At 48.0% G+C, this 21,156-nt stretch overlaps 1 protein-coding gene across 23 annotated transcripts in view; it reads left to right on the top strand.

The window, feature by feature from the left end:
• The window catches only part of obscnb (obscurin, cytoskeletal calmodulin and titin-interacting RhoGEF b), a 65,090-nt gene that overhangs the window by 25,651 nt on the left and 18,283 nt on the right, over positions 1–21,156 (top strand). The window contains exons 37-66 of one of the 23 annotated variants that reach the window (XM_060058199.1): positions 66–332; positions 703–969; positions 1,467–1,733; positions 2,102–2,185; positions 2,927–2,974; positions 3,063–3,137; positions 3,223–3,306; positions 3,777–3,854; positions 3,962–4,033; positions 4,800–4,874; positions 4,982–5,053; positions 5,503–5,580; positions 5,687–5,758; positions 6,524–6,601; positions 6,707–6,778; positions 8,145–8,411; positions 8,612–8,878; positions 9,038–9,304; positions 9,803–10,072; positions 10,939–11,205; positions 11,797–12,075; positions 12,535–12,792; positions 13,055–13,321; positions 13,837–14,109; positions 15,991–16,257; positions 16,889–17,164; positions 17,576–17,848; positions 18,180–18,470; positions 18,950–19,219; positions 19,747–21,135. In XM_060058199.1, the coding sequence (XP_059914182.1) occupies positions 66–332; positions 703–969; positions 1,467–1,733; positions 2,102–2,185; positions 2,927–2,974; positions 3,063–3,137; positions 3,223–3,306; positions 3,777–3,854; positions 3,962–4,033; positions 4,800–4,874; positions 4,982–5,053; positions 5,503–5,580; positions 5,687–5,758; positions 6,524–6,601; positions 6,707–6,778; positions 8,145–8,411; positions 8,612–8,878; positions 9,038–9,304; positions 9,803–10,072; positions 10,939–11,205; positions 11,797–12,075; positions 12,535–12,792; positions 13,055–13,321; positions 13,837–14,109; positions 15,991–16,257; positions 16,889–17,164; positions 17,576–17,848; positions 18,180–18,470; positions 18,950–19,219; positions 19,747–21,135 (6,870 nt within the window). The remainder of the gene's footprint in view (positions 1–65; positions 333–702; positions 970–1,466; positions 1,734–2,101; positions 2,186–2,926; positions 2,975–3,062; positions 3,138–3,222; positions 3,307–3,776; positions 3,855–3,961; positions 4,034–4,799; positions 4,875–4,981; positions 5,054–5,502; positions 5,581–5,686; positions 5,759–6,523; positions 6,602–6,706; positions 6,779–8,144; positions 8,412–8,611; positions 8,879–9,037; positions 9,305–9,802; positions 10,073–10,938; positions 11,206–11,796; positions 12,076–12,534; positions 12,793–13,054; positions 13,322–13,836; positions 14,110–15,990; positions 16,258–16,888; positions 17,165–17,575; positions 17,849–18,179; positions 18,471–18,949; positions 19,220–19,746; positions 21,136–21,156) is intronic. The other 22 variants (XM_060058201.1, XM_060058202.1, XM_060058205.1 and 19 more) reach the window with 22 other exon arrangements.

The following is a 21,156-nucleotide window of genomic DNA, read 5'->3' on the forward strand; positions in this document are numbered from 1 at the left end:
TCCAATAGGCACGTTGAATGCTGTTACATTTACTAACAGTGACTAAACAACCATTGATTCTGCAGCCAAACCAGCGGTCTTCACCCAGAAGTTGGAAAGCCAAGAGGCTGAAGAGGAAAGCAGCGTGACTCTGCACTGTGAGCTCTCTAAAGCTGGGGTTCCTGTTGAATGGAGGAAGGGAGCGAAGGTCCTCACGTCTGGAGAAAAGTACCAGATGAAGCAGAAGGCCTCAGTGAATGAACTGCTGATCAGCACCGTGGCTCCAGAAGACAGTGGAGACTACAGCTGTGTGTGTGGAGAGCAGAAGACCTCCGCTAGCCTCAACATCAAGGGTAGGAGGAAGGCTTCAAGGGTTCTTCAGTGGAGATGCAGATGAAGATTTGCTCCTTTAGTTTTTATTGGAGCCAAAGTTTATTCCACAATTTAGGATCATCAAGATTGTTTGTCACATTGACAAAAAGCCGAAATTAGAAACTTAAATCTTCCAGAAACAAAAATTAGTCTTCAGAGAATTTGCAGAGTTTTTGATTTATTTAAATTCCAATTTCTTTCTTTCTTTAATGCTTCAACTTTCGTCAGCTGGTAGAGTTTAATTTCTTTTTGATTTGAGAGGTTTGAGAAACATTTTTGTTTTTAGAAGTTTGTCCATTTTTGATGATGTTAGATTTACTAACAGTTACTAAATAACCAATGATTCCTCAGCCAAACCAGCGGTCTTCACCCAGAAGTTGGAAAGCCATGAGGCTGAAGAGGAAAGCAGCGTTACTCTGCACTGTGAGCTCTCTAAAGCAGGGGTTCCTGTGGAATGGAGGAAGGGAGCGAAGGTCCTCACGTCTGGAGAAAAGTACCAGATGAAGCAGAAGGCCTCAGTGAATGAACTGCTGATCAGCACCGTGGCTCCAGAAGACAGTGGAGACTACAGCTGTGTGTGTGGAGAGCAGAAGACCTCTGCTAGCCTCAACATCAAGGGTAGGAGGAGGGCTTCAAGGGTTCTTCAGTGGAGATGCAGTTTATAATTCCTTCATTTGGTTTTGGATCGAAAGAAATTTCTGATATTCACTAGTTTGTCCTGTTTCAAATCACATCGGGATGAAAATCCGTGCCATGATGTCGGTTTGTATAGTGTTCATGTATTTTAGTTTATTTGTTTTATATGTATTTTCTTTGATGTTGTAAAACCATCACTAGCTCATACATTTAAACTGTTTCATGTCATTTGAATTTCCAATGTGTGCTTCAAATATATTCTTAATTATGCTTTTCATGACCACATTTCATCTTTGAGGTTTATCTCCACTGTACTGGTTTGTGTTTTGCATGTTTCATTGTTTTATATACTTTTGGATCAGTTTCTGATTCAATCTCCACATGTCCTATTAAGCTATATACCAGCTTGTGATGAACAATAGATCTGTATTTTACATTGTTTATCCATTTCTAACCAACACCTGCCTCATCATCCTCAGCCAAACCAGCTGTCTTCACCAAGAAGTTGGAAAGCCAAGAGGCTGAAGAGGAAAGCAGCGTGACTCTGCACTGTGAGCTCTCTAAAGCAGGGGTTCCTGTGGAATGGAGGAAGGGAGCGAAGGTCCTCACGTCTGGAGAAAAGTACCAGATGAAGCAGAAGGCCTCAGTGAATGAACTGCTGATCAGCAACGTGGCTCCAGAAGACAGTGGAGACTACAGCTGTGTGTGTGGAGAGCAGAAGACCTCCGCTAGCATCAACATCAAGGGTAGGAATTTTTTTTTTTGCATAATATGTTTCTGGTCCGGGGAGAATTTCAATCTCTTACTAGATTAATATTTTTTTATGTTTTCCTCTAATTATTATTGTTTATTTTTTTAAAGCATTTCTAAGCAACTCATTTAAAGCATCCTTTTCTTTCATTTGTTCCATTGTCTAAAAGTGTTTTTGGTTTATCGTGTGTGTCTTTTTGTGTGCGTGCATGTCTGTGCATGTGTACCGTTTGGGTACTGCTTTTGTTAAAAGGTGCAATGTGTGTACATAGTCTACAATCTATGGTTATATGTAATTTATATACACCGATAGATGAAAGATGTGTTTGATAATAATCTAACATTTTGAATTCATCAACCACAGCTGCAAAGCCCTTATCACAACTCTCAGTGGCATCTGCTATGAAAGCAGAGGCCAAGATTGAGGCTTCCCAACAAAGACAAGAAGGTATCAAGTGATAGACGCCGTGGTTTGTTTTACTGCAATACCACCGGCTTTCTCCTTCCTGTTGATACAGCGCTTCAATGTTGTCCCTATTTGTTTTCTGCTGCAAAAGGATCATCTGCCACAGTTAAAACTGATGTCCTCTCTAGCATGGCAGTGGCTTTTCATTCGCAATGTTACGTTGGGCATTTTAGCACCTCTGCCATGGCCATGTAGTGCTTCTGTCTGAGTGATTCCCGTATGCTATTTTTTTAATTGCATCGCACGCGCAAGGCGCCTCACTCAAATAGTCTATGGAAACTGAAGGTGATTAAGGTCCTTCTATGATGTGGTGCTTATGTCTTCAATCGCTATTTGCTTTTGTTTGGCGTTAATGGATTTTTTCCCCCATATGGTCGACACGCATCATTTGGTGTCTCAATTGGCTCGCCGCTGAACATACTTTTGGGAGGGCTGTCTTGGCATTAGTGTTTAGACGGTGTTCATGTTGCTTCAGTTTCACATGTGGTGTGAAGGCTGTGGTGTGAAGGCTGGGGTGTTTGGCGTTTACATGATGGTTAAGGGCTGTGACTTCAGTCATGCATTTTTCGGCGGCTTTCTTTTTTGGCACCTTTTTGTTCTCATTTTAACTCCTCGAAATTCTTTTCAGCAAAACTTTACAGCTGACTCGTAATGGTATAGAGTTTTTTTCAAGCTCCTGAATTGTGCGTATTGTAATCAACACTAAGCCTTTGACTCCTGCAGCAGTCCACAAGCAGACACTTCATGTGACCGAGGTGGAAGGAGTAGGAGGTATGAACTCCGGCTCGACCTCATCCAATGAAGGGATCCTTCATTTGTTTCTTCTCTGCCATTCTCTGACGTCATATTTGTATTGCAGCTGTGGGGTCTGCTGCTACCTCATTAGTCTCCAAAGAACAGTTCAAGCGGCAGGAAGTAAACGAGACAGTCCAAGGTATAGAGTCGACACGTTAACCATACACCTGCAATGATACACGAGTACCATATTAGGAGTTCTGATCTTCCATTTGATTCTACAGCTGTTCAACTTTCAACTACTGCAGAGATCTTTACCATGGAGTCTCAGAGGCTCCATATAGTAGAGTCCATCTCGGAAAGTGTTGGTAAGCTACGACAATGTGTGGTTCTCGTTGGCTGCTCTCTGTTGGCTCAAGGCTTTGGGTATTTATCAGCGTTCAATAGGAATTTATAACTCACAATTACTCAAGCAAAGACTATTGAGCAGATGCCTACTGATTCGTTATTTTAATGTCGATGTAATCTGCTGGTGTGTACTCGCTTTGTCTTTATTGTCCTGAGCTGTCTTTATTGTCCTGAGCTGTCTTTAGTGTCCTGAGCTGTCTTTAGTGTCCTTGGCTGTCTATAGTTTCCTTGGCATTACTTGTGGTATTTTTATGTCTTATGGTGTGCTAGTAAGGTGTACTTCTTTGTCTTTTAAAGTTTGATGAGAACATTTTTGCTCATTTTGTTGGCTTTCTGCTGTACACGCTTTGCCCTGTTTTGTCACACTTGCTGTCTGGTCCTGATTGTATTTTGGGCGTGTGTTCCATTCGTTTCCATGTAATGTTGAAAGATGTGACGTTAGGGAGCACAACCACTGTGAGGACTTACTCTGAAACACAAACGACAGATGGATCATCTGGGGCTGGAGGTATGGAGACACTCGAGTGGTTTTAACATTCATTTGAGCGTATTTGTTCCACAAATGTTTTACCTTCCTCTACTTAACGTTACGGTTAACACTGTGCTCCAACACAGCTGTGAAGGTTTCTGCTGTGGGTTCCACCAATCAGGACTCCAGGACTCAGGGCAGCAGAGGGGCAGCAGAAGGTATACTGAGATGCCGTTTGTCCACAGGCTTCTTGCTTTCGTCCTGCTTGTGGTCACTGTGAGCTTGTTCCCATGCACGGATGTATTCGTCTGCCTCAGCTGTCCTTGTCGTCTCGTACAGCAGTTATGTGTCAACGGTGTTACATATTTGAGTGCAGCTTTTTGGCTGTGTGTTTTACATATCTTGGCCTTTTCATACATGTTATTTTATGAGGTCCATAAACTAGAATCCAAATCTGAAAGAGTTTGTACGTAGTTGCAGCTGTAAGATCTGTCTGTGTTTTTCTGGTTGTATTCTTTCTGTAGGCTCAAGTCTTTTGGTATTTATCAGTGTTAAACAACTCAAGCAAAGACTATTGACCAGATGCTAACTGATTCATTATTTTAAAATGTTGGTATGATCTGCTGATGTGTATTTGCCTTAGTGTCCTTAGCCATCTTTGGAGTCCTTAGCCGTCTTTAGCGTCTTCATCTGTCTTTAGTGTCCTTAGCCATCTTTGGAGTCCTTAGCCGTCTTTAGCGTCTTCAGCTGTCTTTAGTGTCCTTGGCTGTCCTTAGTGTCCTTGGCAGTACTTGTGGTATTTGTATGTGGTATGGTGTGCTAGTAAGGTATATATCTTCTTTGTCTGGTATAGTTTGATGAGAAAAGCTTTGCTCATTTGGTAGCTTTCTGCTGCACACGCTTTGGTCTTGTTTTGTGACACTAGTTATGTGGTCCTGAATGTATGTGTGAGTGACATTCGTTTCCATGTCATTTTGAAAAAAGTAGCGTTAGGGAGCACAACCACTGTGAAGACTTACTCTGAAACACAAACGACAGATGGATCATCTGGGGCTGGAGGTATGGAGACACTCGAGTGGTTTTAACATTCATTTGAGCGTATTTGTTCCATAAATGTTTTAACTTCCTCTACTTAACGATATGGTTAACACTGTGCTCCAACACAGCTGTGAAGGTTTCTGCTGTGGGTTCCACCAATAAGGACTCCAGGACTCAGGGCAGCAGAGGGGCAGCAGAAGGTATACTGAGATGTCACGTGTCCTTCGTACTTTATGTCTCTGTGAGCCTTTCTTGTTTCTGTGCTATTCAACGTTGGTGTATTCGTCTGCTTCATCGTCCTTGTTGCCTGGTACAGCATGTACATGGTTAGGGTCAGGGTTTCAAGCTTCATGAAATTGTGTGGTTTGAATAATCAAGCAGTTGAAATGATTCAATATTTTGTGTTTCCTTCTGTTGTATTTGCTTGTGTTGTCCTTTGCTTGAATTCGATGCTCAGCATTGTGTCTTCTGATCGGTCTGGCCGAACTTGTGGTTTTTGATTTGAAGTTCCACTGTGTTATAGTTAGATAAGATAGTCTCTGCTCATGTAGGAGGTCACGGCTGTCCACGCTTTGGTCTTGTCTGTGACATTTGTCATGTGGTCCGGACATTTCTGTGTGTCACGTTTGTTTTCTTGTAATGTTGAAAGATGTGATGGTAGCGAGCACAGCCCCTGTGAAGAGTAACACTGAGGCAAACACCAGAGATGAATCTGCTGGAGCTGGAGGTATGGAGAGACTCCCTTGTTTCTTAATAGTTTAGCTTTCTTTTTGTTCCTTGTTCTATCTCCCGCTCCTGAAAGTCATTAAGGTTAACCCTGCCTTCCACCACAGCTGTGAAGGCTTCTGCCTTAGTGTCCACCTGTCCAGACTCCAGAACCCAGAGCAACAGAGGGGCTGAGGAAGGTATACTAAGAAATTGTTTGTCCGTTGGCTTATTGATTCAGTCCTACTTGTTGTCACTGTGAGCTTCTATCGTTTCTGTACCGTTGTCCTCCACGTTGGTTTGAGCTGGACAGTGTTTTATATGTCAGGCAATGCATTTAAATACATGTTATTTTTGAAGAAAGGAGTGTAGTTCTGTGGTCCAAGGTTTTGTTCATTATGTTGTCAATTGTTTTACGTATTTGTATTGATTGAGCGTTGCTTTGATACCATATCATTGGCCGTAATTGTTTTTGTAATTTTTAATAATTTTCGTAATTTAATTTTGTCCATGTTTTCCATGTCCCGTCAACTTCCAAATACTTTATGTCTCTGTGAGCCTCTCTTGTGTCCGTGCTATTAAGCGTTGGTGTATTCGTCTGCTTTATCGTCCTTGTTGTCGGGTACAGCATGTATATGGTTAGGGTTAGGATTTTTGAGCTCATAAAATTGTGAGGTTTGAATAATCTAGTAGTAGAAATCATTCAATATTTTGTCTTTCCATATGGTGAAGTCTATTTGCTTGTGTTGTCCTTTGCTTGAATTCGATGCTCACATTGGTCTTCTGATTGGTCTGGCCGTACTTGTGGTTTTGGATTTGAAGTTCCGCTGTGTTATAGTTTGATAAGAAAGTCCCTGCTCATTTTGGTGGCTCTTGGCTTTCCAAGCTTTTGTCTTGTTTGTGACACTTGTCATGTGGTCCTGACAGTCCTGTGTGTGACATTTGTTTTCCATCATTGCTGAAAGATGTGACAGTATCGAGCACAGCCCCTGTGAGGACTAACACTGAATCAGAAACCAGAGATGAATCTGCTGGAGACGGAGGTATGAGAGACTACAGTGTTTCTAAATAGCTCAGCTTTCCTTTTGTTCCATGTTTTACCTAAGGCTCCTATAAGTCATTAAGGTTAACCCTGCGTCCCAACACAGCTGTGAAGGCTTCTGCCTTAGTGTCCACCGGTCCAGACTCCAGGACCAAAGGCAGTAGAGGAGCTGAGGAAGGTATACTGAGATGCTGTTTGTCCGTTGGCTGCTTGGTTCAGTCCTACTTGTTGTCACTCTGAGCTTCTATTGTTTCTGTGCTGGTGAGCGTTGTCCTCCACGTTGGTTTGAGCTGGACATTGTTTTCTATGTAAGGCAATGCATTTAAATACGTGTTATTTTGCTAGAAAAGGGTGTTGTTTTGTGGTGCAAGGCCTGTTTCGTTAAGTTGTCAAATGTTTTACGTATTTGCGTTGTTTTTGCCCAGTGCGTTTCGTTCATACCATGTATACTATTTTTTCCACGTCCATTATGCAGTCCGTCACCTTATAACTTTTTCCATCAAACTATAAAGTAAAAACATATGTGTATATATATATATAAATATATATATGTCATTGGAAGGCAAACAATTATAGATATACCCAAAACGGTAAGCGGGGAGCAGACCAAGGATGCACCAGTGAGTAAGTGGCATGGCCAATGGGGGCCACAGAACTCTTGCATGTTGGTTACAATAGTGAGTGAGAGCTTTGCAGCCTGGGACAAACCTTCAAGTTGTGTGGTGCACAGTATCAAGCCAATGCAAGCATTGGGGTGAGTTTGCATCTCCAAAATATCACCATGGTCAAGCAAGGGGCCTTAGCCAGTACATTCCTGGCAACATAGAAGCAAGATTTGCTTCTGACATAGAAACCCAGATTGAGTTTCAGTTGACCAAGTTTTCCATTGTGAAGTTGAAAAGTAAACGATCATCCATTAAAATAACTTCATACTTGTATTGTATTTCGCATATAAGCAATGTGGCGCAACTACAGTGGTGTACTAACCTGTCTCCCAAAACAACCAGGGGATAAGGGATTATTGAGACGTTATGTTGGGTAAAAAAGTATGTCCCCATCAAAGAACCATGCATGGGAAATGTCTGAGGTGGAAATAACTCAAGTTGCTGTTTCTCAGTGGACCACTTGGGACTGGTTGGCTCCGAGGACAAGATGATAATGCAAGGAGGGTCCGTGCATGGATCCTGTTAGTATCTTCCAACATTAAGGCTTTAATGTTGAAACAGGCTCCATTTGCTTATTACAATGAAACCTTTTGTCTGTTCCAAAATAAATACCGGATGCGCTTCCTATTTAGAGTAGGAATACCAAAAAGTACCGGTATCATTTTTTTTTCAGGTTTGTTAGGATGGATTCAATTGCAGTGTGTGTGGATCTTTGTCTGTGTGTTTGAGTTTCTCGTTTTAATTTTGTAACCATAAAAGACTAATACCTTCTCAGTTTTTGATTGTCTTGTTTGTGTTTCATTTGCAGCAAATGCAGCAACCTGCAGCTAACACTTCTAATATCTTCATCCAACCTCCTTTATCCAATCCAATCCTTAGCTCTTCCGGTCCTCTTCACTCGAGAGCTGGAGAGCACGGAGGCTATGGAGGAAGGCAGCATCACTCTGCACTGTGAGCTCTCCAAACCCGGACCGCCCGTGGAATGGAGGAAGGGATCCCAGCTCCTCAAGTCTGGCGAGAAATACCACATGACACAAAACGGATGTTCTCACGCGCTGCAGATCCTCGATTTGAAACACATTGACACAGGGAACTACGCGTGCAGTTCAGGCGACGCGGAGAGCTTCGCCTCGCTTAAAGTCAACGGTAGGACGTGGGCACCATTCAACCATTCAAAAAACGAATGGACCTTCTTGCTTTCCTTACCATCCTGTCTTCCATTCCCCGTCCACCACATCGTTCATGTCTTTCCACCTTCATCCGTCTTCCTTGTGCTGCTGTGTGTCTACAATCAAGGTTGCATTGGAAGAGTGTTTATTATTGATTAATCTCCTTTCATTCGTCAGCCCTCCCGGTTGTTTTCACCCAAGAGCTTGAGAGTCAGGGGGCAGAGGAGGGGAACGATGTCGTCCTTCGCTGTGCGCTCTCCAAGCCCGGGGTGGCTTTGGAGTGGAAGAAGGGAGAGCTGTGTCTCTGTCCCTGTGCTAAATATGACATCAGTCAGACAGGCCTCAGTGCCACACTTGTAATCCACAACGTGGACCCGGAGGATTCCGGTAACTATACATGCGACAGCGGGGACAGGCAAAGCACCGCGCGGCTAACCGTGAAGGGTATGCTCCTTCCAAAACCCTCCTTCATACCGCATGATGATAGAAGTCGGCATGTCCTCCTGCAGGGAGCTGCGAAAACACGGTGAACCGGTCTCGCTTCTCACCTCCGCCTCCTCTTTGCCTCCTCCTCCCGTTGTGTTCTGTTTGACCCCCTTCCAGCTCAGCCCGTCCTTTTCACGTCCCAGCTGGCCGACCTGGAGGTGGAGGCCGGGGCGACGGCCGCGCTCCGCTGTGAGACCGCCAAACCCGGGGCCGGCGTGGTCTGGAGGCACGGCGACCGGGTGCTCGAGACCGACAGTAAGCACCAGCTGAGGAGGGAAGGGACGGCGGCCGAGCTGCTCATCCATAAGCTCCAGCGAGAGGACTCGGGGGAGTACACCTGCGACACGGGCAGCCACCGCACACGCGCCGTCCTCACAGTGCTGGGTAGGAAGCTATGGATGTCGCCGCCTTTCCTTCTCCTTCAATGCGTTGATCGGACCTCATCCTAGCACGACTACCGACTCCGCACCCTTCTCCGCTGTCCCCTGGAGACTCTTCTTTCAGTGTGTCCTGTTCCCTTCCTTTTCTTTTCCTTTGACCTTCTCGGTCAGCACCTCCTCCCCACTAACCTCACACCTTGGGATCTCATGCTCGTTCCTTTTGTTCTACCTTTCTTCCTTCCTGTTTTGCCTGCATCATATCCTATTTGCCACCAAAAGGACGTTCCAGTTTTTGCTCACTTTTAAAGACATTATAACTTTTCCCACTTTTGAACCCATTAACACAAACTAATTCTTACCACTCTACCATATAGAACTGCATAACATGAAGCATCATAAAACACGTGTTCCATGACCCCTTTTGAATCGCCTGTCAAACACGTGAGCGTCTCACCCTGAGAGAGTCCCTAACTCCGACCTCCCCGGCCGTCTGGTCCGTCAGCGGTCGAGGTCACCATCGCGAGGTTCCTGGAGAGCTGCGTGGTGGGCGAGGGCGACGACGTCCGCTTCCAGTGCGTGGTCTCGCACCAGGAGGCGCCGCTGGCCGCGTGGACGCTGGCCGGCGTGCCCCTGCGGAACAACGAGATGAACGTGATCCGCTGCGAAGACCGGGTGCACAGCCTCACGCTGCGAGGCGTCACCAAGGCCGACTCCGGCACCGTCACCTTCTCGGTGGGGAACCACACGTCCACCGCCGCCCTGACGGTGAAAGGTAAGGCGCCTCGAGACGTCCAGAGGCGAGGGGACGGGTGGAAGCGGTGCACGAATAGCTACTACCCCCCTTCGCGGTCGGATTGTTTTGGTGATTTTAATTATCACTCTCCGTCTCATTTCTGCACTTCCACGGGGACGAAGGTTCTACCTCTTCAACATCTCTGGCTGATTTCTGCTGTACCGGCTTGCCTCTGTGTACTTTACTGTGGAGTGCATGTTTACACGTTCACCTTTTATGTGTTTTTTTTTAATGTTCATGTTGTTTTAAGTGTTTCACTTTTTTTTTAAGCATTTATTTTTTTTATCAACACTACAATGTATTACCTGGACTATGAACTAGAAGTGAAGAGCCAGGCTTCATAAAATGATAGAATGTCATTTACTATTTGTTACTCATCCTTTTAGTTATTGGTAAGGTACAAACAATAGTTGAAGCGTGACCTTATGTCAGCAATCAGGACAAACCTTAAGGGGATGAGGAAACGTGTAATTACACACAAAACACTGCACACGTTGTATTGGTGTATATAAGTATTTTTCAATACGACTGAATAGAACGACTTTAGATGAGTATAGCTTCCCGAAATCCCCAACTTTGGATTCTGTCCTCCTCCATAAACCCCCCCTGGACCGGTCTGCAGTCACCCATCTCACAGTGATGTCTTCCCCATAAACCTCCCCTGGACTGATCTGCAGTCACCCAGCTCACAGTGTTGTCTCATCCATAAACCCCCCCTGGACCGGTCTGCAGTCACCCATCTCACAGTGTTGTCTTCCCCATAAACCCCCCCTGGACCGGTCTGCAGTCACCCATCTCAGAGTATTGTCTCATCCATAAACCCCCCCTGGTGTTGTCTCCGGCAGCGGCGCCCGTGGTCTTCCAGAAGGAGCTGCAGAGCCTGGAGGCCGTCGAGGGCGACCAGGCCATCTTGTCCTGTGAGACCTCCAGCACGGGGGGCCGGGTGCTCTGGAGGAAGGGCTCCCTGCTGCTCACCGACGGGCCCAAGTACTCCATGGAGCGCCAGGGCTCCACCTGCATCCTGGTGGTCAGCCAGCTCCGGGCCGAGGACTCCGGGGAGTATACCTGCGAGACGGGCGACAAGCAGACCACCGCAACCCTGACCGTCAAAGGTAACCAAGACAACCGGGAAGCTCTTCTTCTTCTTCTTCTTCTTCTTCTTCTTCTTCTTCTTCTTCTTGTCCTTCTTCTTCTTCTTGTTCTTCGTGTTCTTGTTCTTCTTCTTGTTCTTCTTCCTCTTGTTCATGTTCTTCTTCTTGTTCTTCTTCTTGTTCTTGTTCTTGTTCTTCTGCTTCTTGTTCTTGTTCGTGTTCTTGTTCTTGTTCTTCTGCTTCTTCTTCTTCTTCTTCTTCTTCTTCTTCTTATCTCTTCGAGTGTTGTGGATAAAGTGTTTCGACTGGGATCTTATCGCTTCTCTTTAAAAGCTTAGCAGTTAAGAGCTATGAAACAGGTTTAGCTTTAGTTATAGCCTATGTAGTTGAGGGCTGTTTGACAATGCAACTTAAATGTGGTCGGATGATGCAGGATTATGTAACAAATAACGAAAAAGGTCTCCTGATCACACTTTGAGACATTAATAGAAGTCGTGAGATGGTACTTATTTTAGGGCTGAGGATGTCAGCTCTTTGCGACGCCTTTAGTCAACTCCACAAACCCCCGTCACTGACATTGACCTCCCACCTCCCCGTCCGTCCGCCCCTCAGAGTGCGTGCGCATCGTCCGAGAGCTGTGCGACGTCACGGTGGGCACGGGGGGCGACGCGGTGTTTGAGGTGGAGCTCTCCCACGCGGGGGTGACTCACGGCGAGTGGTGGCTGGCCGACAACCAGCTCCAGCATAACGACCTGAACGAAATGAGCAGCGCAGGCCGGGTGCACCGTCTGGCCCTGAAGATGGTGACCACGGACGAGACCGGGGACGTGGCCTTCGTGGTGGGGGAGAGCCGCACGGTGGCCTGCCTCCTGGTGGAGGAGAAAGCCAAAGGTAAAGGTGATGGGTGGTGGTGGTGGGGGGGGGGGGGGGGAGGGGCTGCTGTTGCGCTTGAGCCCCCGCACCCCTGACACCGCCCTGCTGACGGAGCGCTTTGCCTGGGCGCGTGCGAGTCGTCCTCTCCATCCTAACCTCCATTAAACGCGTTTGTTTCATTTACCTAACCGCCGCTATCGGGAAGAACCGCCATCCCATTTTTAACAATGGCAATAATATCATAATCGTCAATAATAATAATAATAATAATTATAATAATCAACTGCAGTTTTACCTACTTTTATATGAAGCACAAGGGGATTAAACGCAAAAAGTAATCAGTGTTTGATACACAGGAGTCACTGCTTGTGGTTATTAATATATTTTAAAAATTGTATAACAAAAAAATAAAATAGATTAGCAAAGACACAAAACCGTCGTACCCACTGAAGCTAGCCCTGGGTTTCCCGTCCGCAGTGCTAATACTAGAGAAGCCCCATGACACGGTGGCCCTAGAGGGCGAATCCGTCACCCTGGCGTGCACCATCTCCGACCCCGGGGCCACGGTCAGCTGGACCCGGGACAGCGCCGCCGTTAAACCGGGTCCCAAGTACGACCTGAGGAAGGCCGGGGCGTCGGAACAGCTCCGGATCCACAACCTGCTCCCCGAGGACTCTGGGACGTACTCCTGCGACACGGGGGACGACTGCTGCGACGTCTCCCTGACCGTGGAAGGTAACGAACGCGGTCCCGCCGATCATACCCAAGAACCGCGATTCAACACATGAAGTCTTGAATCGAATCGCCCCCGTCGGAACGACTCTTGGTTTTCATCCCATCCTTCCGCCACCATCCACCCCTAGACTACCACCGCCCAACAATCCCATCCTCATCTTCCACCTCCCATCCTCCATTCTTCCCTCCACCACGACCCCCCCCCCGCCATCCCCTGTCCTCCTCTGATCCGCGGCTCTGCTCTGTCCCACCTCCTGACCAGGTGTGCCGGCGTTCTTCAAGAAAGAGCTGAAGAGCCGGCAGGCGGAAGAGGGCGACGACGTCACGCTGGCCGTCGAGGTGTCCAGGCCCGGCGTGCGCGTCGAGTGGAGGAAGGGGGGCGTGGTCCTCCAGCCCGGCGCCAAGTATGAGATGAGGGAGGAGGGGTGCGCTCGCGAGCTTTGCATACGCGGCCTGGAGAAGGACGACGGCGGCTACTTTACGTGCGACGCGGGCGACCAGCTGACCACGGCGTCTCTGACGGTGCAAGGTACACCGAACCGGGTCGACCGGTGTCTCTGCACCTCCCTCTCTCTCCGAGTTCACTTCTTATAAGCTAACGGCATTATAACTGCGGGGGGGGGCTCTGGACAATACTAATATTATTGTGAATATAAATATAAAAGATTTAAAAAAAATAAATACAATTTTGATAGATATAATGTAACCTTCAATATTAAAAAAATCTATTTTATTAAGTTTAACAAACTCTTTGACGGTTTAAGACTAACTCGCAACTGAGGATGTGGTAGGGTGTCGTTTTCCTTTGGTGTACGCTGTATATTGCTGTATGCAACAAATACGAAGATGAGATAATAGTATTGCACGTCGTTTTCAAAGATCAATTAGGGAATTCACATCCAAAAGGGATTTGAGCGTTCACCTGTGTGTGTGTGTGTGTGTGTGTGTGTGTGTGTGTGTGTGTGTGTGTGTGTGTGTGTGTGTGTGTGTGTGTGTGTGTGTGTGTGTGTGTGTGTGTGTGTGTGTGTGTCTTTTACTCTACAGTGAAAGAGACCCACATTGTGTCTGGTCTTAAGTCGACTGACGTGTTTGTTGGGGAGTGGGCCTCCTTCGCCTGCCAGCTGTCTGGTAGGCCGGCAGGTAAGGTGCAGTGGTGGCTGGATGGCACCAAGCTGGACCACAGCCCCTTCAGTGAGATAGGGCTGTGTCCCGGCTTCATCCACACACTCACCTTAAAAAGCCTGGCCTCCGGGGACTCTGGCACTGTCACGTTTAGTGCCGGCAGTCTGGCGTCAACAGCTAAGCTTTTAGTCAAAGGTATAAGGATCCATCTTGGGGAATGTGTACTGCACAACTAAGGCGTAGGGTCAGTGATGTTATGACGTTTGCTCCTGACCCTGTAATACTATTTAAATCCACCACAGTTGTATCAAAGAATGTGCTAATAAAGCCTTATGATAGCCGTATGGGCAAAAAATTAAATAATTACAATAATAATCTAATTGAATAATTTAAGGAGATTCAATCGTTTATTTGAACATTTACTTTTTATTGAAAACATGTCAATGTTTCGAGGATTAAAGAGCCAGTGAACCCCTTTTTTGGGGTTTTATACGTGGTCATTGTCTTAAACGATGTGCAACATAGTAATCTGTACAGAAATGCACTAAAATAAGACCCCAATTAAGAGAATAGGTGGCAAAATCATATGATTTTGCCATTCTCCCAAAAGCACTCTGCTGCGAATGCAGGTGGCGTTATGTTCGTGACGTCTGAGTGCCTCGCAAATGGCAGTCAGACGTCGCTACCAAGAGGCACCGGCGGATTGTGTGGATATGTGGAGCTGTCTGAGTAGCGGTTGACAGTGGCGTAAGGAAGAAAGTTGAGCTTTTAACACACACCACGGTGTGTGTGGAAGCATGGTGAAGCTCAATCTTAGCAGTGATGTATTTAATGTCAGCGTCCGACTGAGGCTTAAGCTCCCCGGACAACTATAGTATAACGCTAAGGGGTCTGACACATTTCATATACAACATACACAACGCCTCCGTAGGGATGTTAATTTTGCTTTCGATACACCAAAATCCATCACTTTTCAGAACAAAACGCGAAGTGTAATACAATACAATACATACCCAGAAACAGTGGGCTAGCTGGCTCTTTAACATGTTATAGCAGTCTGTGGAACACTTGATACGTCTTATCTGTATAGTTTGGAATGCTTGTTCACTCCATCACTGCATGAGCAGTAGTGTCTCAGATTCATCATTATTAACATTATTTTCAAGCTGTATGCTTTCATTCAAAAACTTACAACTGGGTGCAGCACCACAATTGAGTTTTGTTTGATTATAAAAAAAAACGTACCTAGTCAACCCTAAACAATTCCCTTTAAAAAAGGAATTGCTTTGATAAACAAATTATTGTCTTTACCAGAGGTAAGAATTTCCCAATATTCAACAGTGTTTTGCATTTACTTACTTGTACTTGTACATTTAATGAATGATGCGTGATTGGGAATTCAAATCAAAAAAGTTATACAGTATCTGCTACCCTTGCTTCCGGAAACTCCTTCCATTTGGGGATCGAACGTCAAATTTGTGAAGGTTCAAGCAGTAACAAGCAAACCAAGCTCAGAGACATTCCGTGCTAGGGAAGTGCTGCTCCACCCATCCAAGCAAGCTGGCCACATTCTCCTACTGACCCTCCCTTCCACCTCCGCCATGCCCTCCCCGACCCTGGCCTGCAAGCACTAAAACCTCTAATCTACCAGTCATCCTGCCTCTGAGTTTGGCATCTTTGACCACTTGGCATCTTTTCTAATAGCCAAATCAAAGAAGGTACACCGTTAGAAAAGATGCCATTTGGCATCTTTTCTAATAGCCAACTGACGCTAATTGACGCCAACTGATTGGTACCGAGACCCTGAATGTGAAGGGTCGGGCTTTCTGACCCCCGTCTCCAGTTCAAAGCTCACACCGTAGTCATCAGACCATAGTCCCATGCTGCATAACGTGGCTTTTTAAGGTGCACTTACTTACTTCACATTGTACCTGACATGCTTTTGACACGTCATTTCAAAGACCTCATATTCCCTTGGGGGGTGACAAAGCCTAAAGTCCAATCTGGCATGTCTTAACATAGCTAACGGCAAAAGCCTCGATCTCTTCTGATCACCCCCGACTCCCACCCACTCAGATCCCATAGTGGAAGTGGTGTGTGAGATGGAGGACCAGTGGGTGGCTGAGAACCAGCCGGCCCAGTTCATCTGCCAGTACTCGCGGCCGGTCGAGGCCCAGTGGAGGAAGGACGGGCAGCCCCTGCAGCCCGATGGCCGCAGGGTGTCGGTGGAGCAGGACTGGAATGTGGCCCGCTTGTGCATTAGCAGTGTGTCGGCCGAGGACAGGGGCACCTACTCCTGTGAGGCCGAGGGCACCCGTGTGGTCGCCGCTTTGCATGTGGAAGGTGAGCTTCCCTCCTCCGGCGGACAAAACCCGCTACTCTATACCGTCATGCAGTGGTTCTCAAACTTTTTCTACTAGTGTAGCCCCTGCAAGATATTTGTTGAGCTGAGTACCCCCTTCACTGGCACAAAAATAATTGAGGCAACATTTTTTTTTTAGGAGTTAGCTTTTTATTCATATTTATTATTTATTTATTGAGTATCCCCTGCAGTACTCCAAGTACCCCTAGGGGTACGCGTACCCCCATTTGAGAACCACTGGGGTATATTGGATTGTCTCACTTCTGCAGGAGTAAACATATTATTTCTATGTTTTGATGAGGTTCACAACTTCTGGTTTATGTGGTTCAGTAGAAGGTGGAGAACTTGTATGTTTAGTATACGAGAAACGACGCATTCAAATTCGACTCACACCGTCGCAACGTGAACTTTCACTTTGTGGAGCAGCCTTTGGATTTTTCTGATGTCCTCTCCCCGTGTATTGTCAGGGATTGTTGGTTAGATACATATTTAACCAAATGTAATCCATCTTCCACAGTTCCTTCACATCCTTAACCATCACCCATCCTCTATGTGCCTCTGAATCCTCCCATAACATCAACCCTTCTCCCCCTTGCATTGTGCCCACCACAGCCAAGCCCATCGACATAGTCCAGGGTCTGGAGGATCTGGAGACCATCGACGGAGGAGAGGCGCTGTTCGAGTGCGCCCTGTCCCGCCCGGAGAACAAGGACTACCGCTGGATTCTGAACGGGAAGCCGGTGAAGCAGTCCCCCAACGCGGAGATCGTGTCCTTCGAGAGTGGCCGACGCCACCTGCTGCTCCTGAAGGAGCTGCGCGCGGCGGACAGTTGCACGGTGACCTTCCAGGCCGGGACGGCCTCGTCGTCCGCCCAGCTCACCGTTAAAGGTCAGTCACCCGGAGTCAAAACCTGCTCTCATCCCCGATGATGGACTCACATTGAAGTGTGTGCATTCACGTTATGGTGGACATAATGAATTATATTTGACCCTTTTGGTAACAAACCCTTCAATGAAGCATTGAACATCTAACCATTTATAGATTTTGTACTGAACTTGATCCGGAGATTATCTGGATTTTCTTTCCCTTTTTTGTATTTTTTGTCATTGTTATTCAATGTATTGTCTTTTACTGTCGGACCCACTGTTTCTCTTTTTCTAACGGATTAAGGGGAATAGTATATTTAGATTAATCTGCATCTGCATTAATTTGTAACTACAACGCCATTACACAAAGTTTAGAGAAAAACCTTCCATTGAGCGGCTATAACGTAATGATGGCTCTCCTCTCCGTCTTCAGCCTGGCAGCTGGAGGTGGTGAAGGCCCTGGAGGACAAGGTGGCCACGGTGGGGGAGAAGGTGGAGTTCTGCGTGGAGCTCACGGAGCCTGTCCCCGTGGCGGAGGTAGCCTGGTACGCTAACGGTGTGGAGCTGAAGGCCGACAGCAGCTGGGCCATGCGGGCGGACGGCCGGGCCTACCGCCTGGTCCTGAGACAGGCCACCCTGATGCCCCAGCAGGAAATCACCTTTGCGGCTCGGGAAGCTATCTCCATAGCTAAGCTAACCATCATCAGTGAGTGACAGAGGGCTAACACGCCAGAGATAAATGTTACTTGTTGCAGAGTTGTTCCGATACCGATGCCAGTATCGGAAATTCCTCTGATATTGTCTGATTGTCGGGTATTGGCGAGTACGCAAGTCTACACGCCGATCCGATAGCATCACGTGACTAGCTCATTTACTACACAGGCAAAGAACATAAGAGCACAAGAAACACTACGGTGTAATGCTGCGTTTGATAATGGTCCGAGGTGGAAAGTCGGAATGATACTCAAGTTCACAAACATCTCTATTTCTATTAAAGCACTCGTCGATAACTCTCTGACGCTGTCCCCCCAAAACAGCTGTGCCCGACCCTCCCGAGGACCCCGAGGTCCTGAGTAAGACCCAGACCTCCATCTCCCTCTCCTGGTTCACCCCGCTGCACGACGGCGCCAGCCCCATCCTGGGCTACCGGCTGGAGATGCGGGTGGCCGACAGCGCCCTCTGGCTGCCGTGCCACTCCGAGGCCGTCTGCAACACAGAGTACACGGTGGACAACCTGATCGCGGGCAGCGGCTACCGGTTCAGGGTGGCGGCCATCAACAGAGCCGGGACCGGGGAGTCCGTCCAGCTGCCGCAGACGGTGCAGCTCGGTGAGTGCAGACGTGGGACCGGGTTGAGTTTGTTTATGGGATAGCCCGGGGATGATGCGTCCGTTTTCACGTTTTTCAGCAAGCCCGTTATTTCCATCCATGCGAGGCAGCTTGGCGCAGCTCTATGATGTTACTCAATATGTGTTGTGTTACAACTTGTAACACAACACATATTGAGTAACATCATCAAGCTGCGAGAGCCAAGTGACTAACTAAGATTACTTGTAACTTACAAGTAATCTTAGTTAGTCACTTGCTCTTAAATGTTTGCAATCTTTTCAAGTTTCAGACATCATCAGAAAAAATCATTTGAAATATCAATAAGATACATTATAATTATGTATTTGTGTTTGTTTCATTTGTTGGGCCGTTTTATCTTGGCTATTACACTTTAAAAAATATATTGTTAATCTCAAAAGCCTCTCCTGGTAAAATAGACAATTAAATGTTCTAACCCCCACCTCCCCTTCCCTCTCCAGAGGCCCCGGTGGCAGTGACCACGCCGCTGGCGTGCCTTGACCTGTGTGCAGGTAAGACGGCGCGCGTGGACTGCCAGCTTTCTGTAGAGGGCGTGTCGGTCACTTGGCTGAAAGATAGCCGAGAGCTGGAGGTAGGGGCTAAGTACCAGTTCAGCACCGAGGGCCAGAGGCAAGTGCTGCTGGTTCAAAGCTTTGAGGCGGCCGACCAGGGGGTATACACATGCGTGGCCTCAGCTGACGCCGAGAGCTCCATCGACCTCATTCTGAAAGGTAACGGTACTTAAATATAACTCAACAAACACTACCGTTCAGAGGTTTGGGGTCGCCCAGACAATTTCATGTTTTCCATGAAAACCCACACTTTTACTCAACAGTTTTCAGCTTTGCTAACATAATTAATCGAATCATCAATTAGCCTTTTAACACGATTAGCTGAACATGTTACCATTAAAACACAGGAGTGATGGTTGCTGGAAATGAGCCTCTGTACACCCATGTAGATATTCCATTATAAAATCAGCCGTTTCCAGCTAGAATAGTCTGGGTAAATAATAATTGACCCATGAACAATGTCGAGAACAATTTATCTTCATTGAAAAAAACAGTGCTTTTCTTAAAAAAATATGGACATTTCTAAATGACCACAAACTTTTGAACGGCAGTGTATGTTCACTTCCAAGAACTGTGTCAAATGGTGTGCTTACCATTTCCCCAAACTTTCCCGATGAGTTTGGGTAAGTGGAGTCTATGCACCCATAACAACAGCATTTGTGGGGGTGCGTCACTCTGGTTCATAGGAGCAGAGGTAAAGCAGGTGGGCGGAGACTCAGAGGACGGGGGCCAGCCGTGTTTGCCCCCTGAGGCGGCAGAGGAGGGGGACGTACACGAGCTGTGGGAGGCCTCGGCCAAGAAACGACGAATGAGCCGAGAGCCCACTCTGGACTCCATCTCTGAGATGCCCGAGGAGGACTGTAAAGGCCGCAAGGATAAAGAGCAGCTGGAGAAGAAGGAGGAGGTGAAGGAGGAGGTGAAGGAGGAGGTGAAGGAGGAGGTGAAGGAGGCAGAGGAAGTAGTAGAGGTGAAAACGACGGAGAAGGTCAAGGAGGAGGAACCTAAGAAGCCTGCGGAGCCCAATCCGCCCGCGAGCTCCGGGGACGAGTCTGCGACGGGGGGTTCTTCGCTCGTGTCCTACCTCAAGAAAAGTAGCAAGACATCGCTCTCGGTAGAAAGCCGAGCGGAGACCATGTCCCCGACGGAGAGGTTCTACGCCCAATTCAAAATGTCCGACCAGAAGACCACCACGACGGTTCAGCAGGAAGAGGTGACGATGACGACGACGACGCGCGAAGAGACCGTGATGGAGATCAGCAAGGAGGACGAGCCCGAGCTGCGTCAGGCGGCCGTCAAGATCCAGGCCGCCTTCAAGGGCTTCAAGGCGCGCAAGGACATGCGGCCGGTCTTCAAGGACGTCTTCCAGGACCAGACCAAGGAGCCCAACGGCACCATCCACCTGGAGTGCGTGGCGGAGGGGAAGCCCGAGAAGGTGCAGTGGCTGAAGGACGGCGCGGCGCTGGCCGACGGCAAGCACCACCACATCGACGTCTACAACGACGGCACCTGCTCGCTGGTCATCACCGCCCTCACCGCCGGCGACACGGGCGTCTACACCTGCGAGGTCAGCAACAAGTTCGGCCTGACCTCGCACAGCGCCCGGCTGGGCGTGGGCACGCCGCCGGCGGTGTCGTCCGGCCGCCGGCCCCTGACGGTGGGCTACAGCGCCGACAGCGAGCCCGAGAGCTCGTCGGGGAGCGAGATGGACGAGTCCCTGCGGCTGGCCGGCAAGCGCCTGCGCCGGCTCCTGCGCACGCGGCTGCCGCCGGACGTGGAGGAGGAGTCGTTCCTGAGCGCCGAGGAGGGGGACCTGGCGCTGGCGCCGGACCCCCAGTCGTACCGCGAGGACGAGCGCTACATCTACATCCGCTTCGACGCGCGGGCGGAGGCCCAGGTGGCGTCGCAGAGGTTCCAGGAGATGTTCACGGCCCAGGGCGTGCCAGTGGAGACCACCATCCTGGAGGCGGGGCCTGTCAAGGTGGAGCTGCGCATCATGAAGATGGGCTACACGCAGGACGGCACGCAGACCCCCACGCAGGACAAACAGTTACCCGCCTTCATGACGGGAGCCCCCGGTACGATGAGGCCACGCGAGT

Source organism: Gadus macrocephalus, chromosome 8 (genome assembly GCF_031168955.1).
Source record: "Gadus macrocephalus chromosome 8, ASM3116895v1".
NCBI classification, from domain to species: Eukaryota; Metazoa; Chordata; class Actinopteri; order Gadiformes; family Gadidae; genus Gadus; species Gadus macrocephalus.